Consider the following 10,417-nt stretch of genomic DNA (forward strand, 5'->3'; position numbering starts at 1 on the left):
CTCTCTGGATCACGATACTGAGGCGCTGGAACAGGAAACTGGCCGCTCTTGAGTCTTTAGTTTTTCTAATGAGTTCTTCACCCAGCTCCTTTAGGAACTTAATTGCATATTTACCCCAGGCGCCCAGAGTCTCAGAGCTTATCGGCACGAACCTGCAACAACGTTCTAGGTCTCTGTACTTGTTAGTTTTCTGGGTCTCCCTGAAGGTGGCCGCCCCGCCTCCCTCAGCTGTGCTGTAAGGTAGATAGGTATCAACCAATGTAGACGCACACGTGTAGCCCCATAGGACCTGTTTACCTTCCCTCCACGGCTGCAGGGTGACTCCATCTGGGCGTTTTTGGCTGTTGTCAGGTCTGCACAACTGAGGTTCCCTTTGTGCTGGACACCCAGCTGAAGCCAAACTTCTCTTGACGATGTCATTGACTGCTTCATGTCTGGCAATCTTTCCCTGTGTCTTACGACAGTAAGACCATGGCTGCCGTATTGGTCTGCCGACGTAACAGGGATGAACAAGATGCCAGAGGTAACAGTGATGTACGAGAGATATACAAGCTACCAGATGTACGAGAGATATACAAGCTACCAGATGTACGAGAGATATACAAGTTGCCAGATGTACGAGAGATATACAAGTTGCCAGATGTACGAGAGATATACAAGTTGCCAGATGTACGAGAGATATACAAGTTGCCAGATGTACGAGAGATATACAAGTTGCCAGATGTACGAGAGATATACAAGTTGCCAGATGTACGAGAGATATACAAGTTGCCAGATGTACGAGAAATATACAAGTTGCCAGATGTACGAGAGATATACAAGTTGCCAGATGTACGAGAGATATACATGTTGCCAGATGTACGAGAGATATACAAGTTGCCAGATATACTACGAATATACAAGTTGCCAGAGGTACGAGAGATATACAAGTTGCAGATGAACAAGAGATATACAAGTTGCCAGAGGTACAAGAGGTATACAAGTTGCCAGAGAGTGATATACGAGGCAACAAATGTCATCGCCCCAACTCGTAAAAACAAAAGCAGTTTACATTAGCCAGATATGAGAGCATTAGTCAGGAAATAAGGAAAGTGAGTCAGCATTGATGTGATGCAGGGTGCCATTATATGAAGCTTTATTCCTGGCTTTAATGATAAACAAACACCGCAGAGACTCGTCTTCTTCCTCACGTCATGCCGTAAAACAGGCCAGGAGTCGCTCACGGGAAAATATGACCAACCTCATTGACCATTCTTAATGTTAGGCAAAGGTGGATTATAAACTGTGCGTCTGTGTGTGTTCGTTTATGTATGTGAGTGTGTACTCACCTATATGTACTCACCTATATGTGCTTGCAGGATCGAGCATTGACTCTTGGATCCCGCCTTTCTAGCTATCGGTTGTTTACAGCAATGACTCCTGTCCCATTTCCCTATCATACCTAGTTTTAAAAGTATGAATAGTATTTGCTTCCACAACCTGTTCCCCAAGTGCATTCCATTTTTCTACTACTCTCACGCTAAAAGAAAACTTCCTAACATCTCTGTGACTCATCTGAGTTTCCAGTTTCCACCCATGTCCCCTCGTTCTGTTATTATTACGTGTGAACATTTGATCTATTTCCACTTTGTCAATTCCCCTGAGTATTTTATATGTCCCTATCATATCTCCTCTCTCCCTTCTTTTCTCTAGTGTCGTAAGGTTCAGTTCCTTCAGCCGCTCTTCATATCCCATCCCTCGTAGCTCTGGGACAAGCCTCGTCGCAAACCTCTGAACCTTCTCCAGTTTCTTTATGTGTTTCTTCAGGTGGGGGCTCCATGATGGCGCGGCATACTCTAAGACGGGTCTCACGTAGGCAGTGTAAAGCGCCCTAAAAGCTTCCTCATTTAGGTTTCTGAATGAAGTTCTAATTTTCGCCAGTGTAGAGTACGCTGCTGTCGTTATCCTATTTATATGTGCCTCAGGAGTTAGATTAGGTGTCACATCCACTCCCAGGTCTCTTTCTTTGTGAAAGAGACCTGGGAGACCTTCTCTTTCTTTTCCAGGTGTTTGTGTGTGTGTGTATGTATGTTTGTGTGTGTGCATTTATGTATGATAGTGTGTGTTTACGTGTGTACGCTTGTGTTTATGTGTGTTTATGTATGTTTGTGTATGTGTGTGTGTATGTGTTTGTGTATGTTCTCACCGAGATGTGTTTCATTTGTTCATGTAAATGTGTATTCACCTAGTTGTGTTTGCGGGGGTTGAGCTCTGGCTCTTTGGTCCCGCCTCTCAACCGTCAATCAACAGGAGTAATGTGTGTGTATGTGTGTATATGTATGTGAGTGTATGTGTGTTTTTATGTGCATGTGTATATTCATGTGTGTCACACACAGAGATCACACTAACGTGATGCATCAAATGAACAAATCCACAAGGGCCGTGACGAGGATTCGAACCTGCGTCCGGGAGCATCCCAGACACTGCCTTAATCGACTGAGCTACGACAGGGTTAAAAGGGTTGAAACCGAAGTTCTACTGAACTTACTGGATCCCGTAGCCTCTCCGAGGCACAAACCAGGCTTTTACACAACCCCCCCCCCCTTCCCTGCACCCGAGCTATGTCAATAGGAAGTTCTCCCTCTTCGCCCTTACATCATCACACACACACACACACACCATTTAACCCAGTCGTAGCTCAGTCGATTAAGGCAGTGTCTGGGATGCTCCCGGACGCAGGTTCGAATCCTCGTCATGGCCCTTGTGGATTTGTTCATGTGTGTGTGTGTGTTTACGTGAGTTTAAGTTGTGGGGAATCTCCAGGCAGCTAATCTCTTTTTTAAATTGACTTTAATAAGATAAAGTTATGTCTTATTTATTTTTCTTAGTAAGTAAGAATTAATTGAGTGAACTGTATATACTTGTAAACTGCCTGAAATATCTTACACACTAATGGGAGGGACAATTGGTAGCCTAAACCACTTTGATATGGCTCCTTCTTAAACTACCAATTGTTGACCTTTTATAATATTATAATATACCACATGTGGTGGTCTAATCTACTAGTAATAATTACTAATTATGACTACTAATACTGATTCAAAATGGCTTAGCTGTGCCAGTAGTGTGGGCCTGGTAAGGCATGTAGGTGTAGCTTCCAGATTGGGTGTGGCTCTGTGCCTCCTTGTGCCACGTAATGGCGGCTGGTGGGAAGAACAAAGCTTGGCAAACAAATAGTTAATGTATATGAACCAACTGTCTGCGTAGATTCTTGATGCTCCTCTCACAATTTACCTGTATGGAATGCAAGGAATTAATCAAAGTTCCCTAAACATATCAATTACAGGTATGACATAAAGTGTGAGGGCTGTAATGGAGTACACGTACATTGTGTTTTGTTTTTGTCCTGTATTATGACCGACTTATTTATAAATGAAAAAAAGTGCACACTGTGATTTCAAATACAATACTTGATAAGCCGGATACGGTCGTTGTTGTAATGTTGATAGGCTGTGTTGCTGGTTGTTGACACGTAATTGGGGTGTCTAGTTGTTTCACCAGCCCTGGAGCCAAGTACAGCGTATGGCTGCTTTGTTATGATTCTGGTGCGGGAGCCTTGCTCTCAGTGGAGCCAACGCCCTCATCTTGGTTCATCTCTCAAAGTAATTTTACATTAACAAGGGAACCTAGCTACAATTTCATGTATTTAATTATATTCAGTCTTGTTGATTACTTTTTTGTTCGTGACGTCATGACATCCATGACGTCACGGAGTCGATGACGTCACGGAGTCTACCATTTTCCATCCTGAAGGGATTACAGACTAAGGGAGACTGTGTTATATGTGTGTGTGTGTGTGTATTTACTAGATGTGTTTTGCGGGGGTTGAGCTTTGCTCTTTCGGCCCGCCTCTCAACTGTCAATCAACTGTTTACTAACTACTTTTTTTTTTTTTTTCCACACCACACACACACACCCCAGGAAGCAGCCCGTTACAGCTGACTAACTCCCAGGTACCTATTTACTGCTAGGTAACAGGGGCACTTAGGGTGAAAGAAACTTTGCCCATTTGTTTCTGCCTCGTGCGGGAATCGAACCCGCGCCACAGAATTACGAGTCCTGCGCGCTATCCACCAGGCTACGAGGCCCCCTGTGTGTGTGTGTGTCGGTTTCCCGACATATGTGCGTTTGTATTTATGCATGTGCGTGTGCATTCACCTATTTGTGCCTGCAGGATCGAGCGTTGGCTCTTCTAGCCGCCTGTTGTTTAAAGCAATGACTCCGGTCCTACTTCTCTATCATATCTATTTTTAAAGCTATGAACAGTGTTTGTCTCCACAACCTGCTCCTTTAGTTCATTCCTTTTCCCCATTACTCTCACGCTAAAAGGAAACTTCCTAACATCTTTGTAACTCATCTGAGTTTCCAGCTTTCACCCATGTCCCTTCGTTCTGTTGGTATTCCTTGTGAACATTTCGTCTATTTCCTCTCTGTATATCCCCCTAAGTATTTTGTATACTGTTATCATATCTCTCTGCTCCCTCTTTTCTTTCTTACGTCGTCAGGTTCAGTTCCTTCAATTGCACTTCACATCCCATCAAATGCAACTCTGGGACGAGACTCGCTGCAAATTGTTTAACCTTTTATAGTTTCCTAATGTGTTTCTTAGGTGGGGCTCCACGACTGGGCAGCATACTCTAAGACTGGCCTCACGTAGGCTGTGTAAAGCGCCCTAAATGCTTTCTTATTTAGGTTTCTGAATGATGTTCTAACTTTTCCAAGCGTAGAGTACGCTGCTGTCGTTATCCTATTTATATGTGCCTCAGGAGTTAGGTTTGGTGTTACGTCCACTCCCAAGTACCTTTCTCGAATCGTCACAGGTAGGTAGTTTCCCTTCACTGTAAATTGTCCCTTTGGTCTCCTGTCATCTAGTCTCATTTCCATAACTTTACACTTGCTCATGTTGAACTCCAGTAGCCATTTCTCTGACCATCTCTGCAGTTGTTCAAGTCCTCTTGGAGGATCCTACAATCCTCATCTGTCATAACTCGTTTCCTTAATTTCGCGTCATCCACGAACATCGACATATAGGACTCGACTCCTGTAGACATGTTGTACACGTATATCAGAAATAAAACTGGTCCCAGCACCGATCCTTGAGGTACTCCACTCGTTACGGTTCCTCAGTCTGACTTCTCGCCCCTGACTGTTACTCTCTGGCTCCATCCTGTTAAGTAATTCTTTACCCAAGTTAGGGCTTTTCCGCTTACTCCCTCCTGCCTCTCAAGTTTGAATAGCAGTGTTCTGTGCGGTACTGTGTCAAAGGCTTTTTGGCAGTCCAGGAATATGCAGTTTGTCCATGCTTCTCTGTCCTTCTCTATAGCGTGTGGCGTCATTGGGCCTACTGCTTCTGTGACTAGCTATTCTCCAACTGTCTTACAATTTGTGGCTAACAGTAACACCAGAGGAAGAAACACCAGAGCAAGTAACGCCAGAGGCACTAACACCAGAGGCAGTAACACCAGAGGCAGTAACACCAGAGGCAGTAACACCAGAGGCAGTAACACCAGAGGACGTAACACCAGAGGCAGTAACACCAGAGGCAGTAATACCAGAGGCAGTAACACCAGAGGCAGTAACACCAGAGGCAGTAACACCAGAAGACGTAACACCAGAGGCAGTAACACCAGAGGACGTAACACCAGAGGCAGTAACACCAGAGGCAGTAACACCAGAGGCAGTAACACCAGAAGACGTAACACCAGAGGCAGTAACACCAGAGGCAGTAATACCAGAGGACGTAACACCAGAAGCAGTAACACCAGAGGACGTAACACCAGAGGCAGTAACACCAGAGGCAGTAATACCAGAGGCAGTAACACCAGAAGACGTAACACCAGACTCAGTAACACCAGAGGCAATAACACCAGAGGCAGTAACACCAGAAGACGTAACACCAGAGGCAGTAACACCAGAGGCAGTAACACCAGAGGCAGTAATACCAGAGGACGTAACACCAGAAGCAGTAACACCTGAGGCAGTAACATCAGAGGCAGTAACACCAGAGGCAGTAACACCAGAGGCAGTAACACCAGAGGCAGTAACACCTGAGGCAGTAATACCAGAGGAAGTAACACCAGAGGCAGTAACACCAGAGGAAGTAACACCAGAGGAAGTAACACCAGAGACAGTAACACCAGAGGCAGTAACTCCAAAGGCAGTAACACCAAAGGCAGTAACACCAGAGGCAGTAACATCACAGGCAGTAACACCACAGGCAGTAACACCAGAGGAAGTAACACCAGAGGCAGTAACACCAGAGGAAGTAACACCAGAGGAAGTAACACCAGAGGCAGTAACACCAGAGGCAGTAACACCATAGGCAGTAACACCAGAGGCAGTAACACCAGGGGAAGTAACAACAGAGGCAGTAACACCAGAGGCAGTAACACCAGAGGCAGTAACACCAGATGAAGTAACACCAGAGGAATAACACCAGAGGCAGTAACACCAAAGGCAGTAACACCAGAGGCAGTAACACCAAGGGAAGTAACACCAGAGGCAGTAACACCAGGGGAAGTAACAACAGAGGCAGTAACACCAGAGGCAGTAACACTGGAGGCAGTAACACTAGAGGAAATAACACCAGAAGTAACACCAGAGGCAGTAAGACCAGAGGAAGTAACACCACAGGCAGTAACACTAGGGGAAGTAACACCAGAGGAAGTAACACCAGAGGAAGTAACACCAGAGGAAGTAACACCACAGGCAGTAACACCAGAGGAAGTAACGCCAGAGGAAGTAACACCAGGGGAAGTAACACCAAAGGCAGTAACACCAGAGGCAGTAACACCACAGGCAGTAACACCGGAGGCAGTAACACCAGAGGAAATAACACCAGAGGAAGTAACACCAGAGGCAGTAACACCACAGGCAGTAACACCAGAGGCAGTAACACCAGAGGAAATAACACCAGCGGAAGTAACACCAGAGGCAGTAACACCAGAGGCAGTAACACCAGAGGCAGTAACACCAGAGGCAGTAACACCAGAGGAAGTAACGCCAGAGGAAGTAACACCAGGGGAAGTAACACCAAAGGCAGTAACACCAGAGGCAGTAACACCACAGGCAGTAACACCGGAGGCAGTAACACCAGAGGAAATAACACCAGAGGAAGTAACACCAGAGGCAGTAACACCACAGGCAGTAACACCAGAGGCAGTAACACCAGAGGAAATAACACCAGCGGAAGTAACACCAGAGGCAGTAAGACCAGAGGCAGTAACACCAGAGGCAGTAACACCAGGGGAAGTAACACCAGAGGCAGTAACACCAAAGGCAGTAACACCAGAGGCAGTAATACCTGAGGCAGTAATACCAGAGGAAGTAACACCAGAGGCAGTAACACCAGAGGAAGTAACACCAGAGGAAGTAACACCAGAGACAGTAACACCAGAGGCAGTAACTCCAAAGGCAGTAACACCAAAGGCAGTAACACCAGAGGCAGTAACATCACAGGCAGTAACACCACAGGCAGTAACACCAGAGGAAGTAACACCAGAGGCAGTAACACCAGAGGAAGTAACACCAGAGGAAGTAACACCAGAGGAAGTAACACCAGAGGCAGTAACACCAGAGGCAGTAACACCAGAGGCAGTAACACCAGAGGCAGTAACACCAGGGGAAGTAACAACAGAGGCAGTAACACCAGAGGCAGTAACACCAGAGGCAGTAACACCAGATGAAGTAACACCAGAGGAATAACACCAGAGGCAGTAACACCAAAGGCAGTAACACCAGAGGCAGTAACACCAAGGGAAGTAACACCAGAGGCAGTAACACCAGGGGAAGTAACAACAGAGGCAGTAACACCAGAGGCAGTAACACTGGAGGCAGTAACACTAGAGGAAATAACACCAGAAGTAACACCAGAGGCAGTAAGACCAGAGGAAGTAACACCACAGGCAGTAACACTAGGGGAAGTAACACCAGAGGAAGTAACACCAGAGGAAGTAACACCAGAGGAAGTAACACCACAGGCAGTAACACCAGAGGAAGTAACGCCAGAGGAAGTAACACCAGGGGAAGTAACACCAAAGGCAGTAACACCAGAGGCAGTAACACCACAGGCAGTAACACCGGAGGCAGTAACACCAGAGGAAATAACACCAGAGGAAGTAACACCAGAGGCAGTAACACCACAGGCAGTAACACCAGAGGCAGTAACACCAGAGGAAATAACACCAGCGGAAGTAACACCAGAGGCAGTAACACCAGAGGCAGTAACACCAGAGGCAGTAACACCAGAGGCAGTAACACCAGAGGAAGTAACGCCAGAGGAAGTAACACCAGGGGAAGTAACACCAAAGGCAGTAACACCAGAGGCAGTAACACCACAGGCAGTAACACCGGAGGCAGTAACACCAGAGGAAATAACACCAGAGGAAGTAACACCAGAGGCAGTAACACCACAGGCAGTAACACCAGAGGCAGTAACACCAGAGGAAATAACACCAGCGGAAGTAACACCAGAGGCAGTAAGACCAGAGGCAGTAACACCAGAGGCAGTAACACCAGGGGAAGTAACACCAGAGGCAGTAACACCAAAGGCAGTAACACCAGAGGCAGTAAGACTAGAGGCAGTAAGACCAGAGGCAGTAACACCAGAGGCAGTAACACCAGAGGCAGTAACACCAGAGGCAGTAACACCAGGGGAAGTAACACCAGAGGCAGTAACACCAGGGAAGTAACACCAAAGGCAGTAACACCAGAGGCAGTAACACCAGAGGCAGTAACACCAGAGGCAGTAACACCAGTGTCGGAAAATCCAACACCATTTAATAATATCATACAGACAGATAATATTGCTGTGTTGTATAAACAAGTTACCCATAGAAAATGTAAATTGTAGTGGAATTACCGTCTATAGAAAATGGAATATCATTACCACATACTATTATAAATTCACCACCTATTATGGTGGGAATTATTCTTAAATACATTAGTCTTTGGACTTTACCATCATAAAAACATCTCATATAAATTAACTTAATTATCAGAATTAAAATAGAGTAAATATGACCCTTCTATCACTTACTGTCATCTGGACAATGTAGGCCAGTAGCGTCAGTTGTGGGGGAATGGTCAGCCATTGTTTGTACTTAGACCAGAGGTGCACGGGAGCAATTCGGCTCCTGTTAATTTTACTTGGACGAAGTGTTATGGAAACCAAAGGTGTACCATCATCAACACGCTGTCAACAAATACAAGTTAAGTGTTCTGCCGAAACCCATTTATCTATCATTTGTGGCCATTAATGTCATTAGATAGGGTGGGCCGGTTAGAGCACGAGATCGCCTCATACTAAAGGTAATTAAGCCAGGTCTTTATGGTTCCTTGTACAGTGTTTTCTCTGATATAGCTGTCATATATTAGGATTCTGGATTTACAGCTAGCGCCCTTTTGACAGGTCAAGACGAGGAAGCATGCTTTGTGTACCAGTTACTGGGTGATGGAAGCTACCTCAAAGAGGATAATTTGGTGTCTACATCCTAGTTATACCTGGTGGACTAATTCCTGCTGTACAAATAAGATAAGGAACCTCTTCAATGTATGTAGTCTAATACTATAGTTTGATTGGCTGCATATATATAAATTCAATATAAACCCCCCTAATGTGTAGAGGATCGATTTGTGAGATTATGAGATTATTGCAGAAATACAGTCCACTTATCATTATACAAATTGCTATCGAATTATATAAATTAACGTAAATATAAATTCTATAAATTCATATAAATTAAATAAATATAAATCTCACAGGTTGGTTCCCACAATATTTGGACCTTCGGAACCGGATTATTTGGTCCTTTGAACCCACATTTGGTCATCTTAGTACCGGATGAACCAGTTAACCAGTGGATTCATTAAATATACTAGTGCAGTGTGATTTATACAAAGCCAGCAGTCAAAGACGGCGGCGTTGCCTCGTGCGAGCTCACGAGCCCCGCTCAGCCCAGTTAAGCCTTAGTCAGCGGTTTCATGCACACCCACAGATTTGGTGGCGTGTTATTCTGTGAAATGACAGCGCTAATATTGAAGCCAGCCAAATTAGTGGCTGTGTCGCGAGATTGTTCACGGATTTCGTGGTGTTAAATTTCGCGAGAGATTATCCACGAATTTTGTGGAGTTTATTTCGCGAGGTCACTAATAATATTTAATACTTCTTGATAATATTAGAAGTTTCATAGAGGCTAATTAAGAGGCTATTATCAATAATTGTGTATATTATTTCTCCAAAATAGAGAATTATTTAATATATATTGCACTAGTGATCACAGTATAATATTTACTAATTGCCAACCCACAACAGGGTAGGATATTACCATTGACTAGTTGAACTATTTATTGTTCATCCTAGTCCCATTATTACCATAGT

General features: G+C 44.9%; 1 protein-coding gene across 1 annotated transcript; it reads left to right on the forward strand.

The window, feature by feature from the left end:
• Nucleotides 1-471: 471 nt before the first annotated feature.
• LOC138367973 (calphotin-like) lies at nt 472-8,729 on the forward strand. The gene is made up of 4 exons (XM_069330264.1): nt 472-1,030; nt 5,745-6,319; nt 6,673-7,575; nt 7,944-8,729. The coding sequence occupies exons 1-4, from the start codon at nt 472-474 to the stop codon at nt 8,727-8,729; spliced, it is 2,823 nt and encodes a 940-aa protein (XP_069186365.1).
• The last annotated feature ends 1,688 nt before the right edge of the window (nt 8,730-10,417 follow it).

Source organism: Procambarus clarkii, chromosome 3 (assembly GCF_040958095.1).
Source record: "Procambarus clarkii isolate CNS0578487 chromosome 3, FALCON_Pclarkii_2.0, whole genome shotgun sequence".
NCBI classification, from domain to species: domain Eukaryota; kingdom Metazoa; phylum Arthropoda; class Malacostraca; order Decapoda; family Cambaridae; genus Procambarus; species Procambarus clarkii.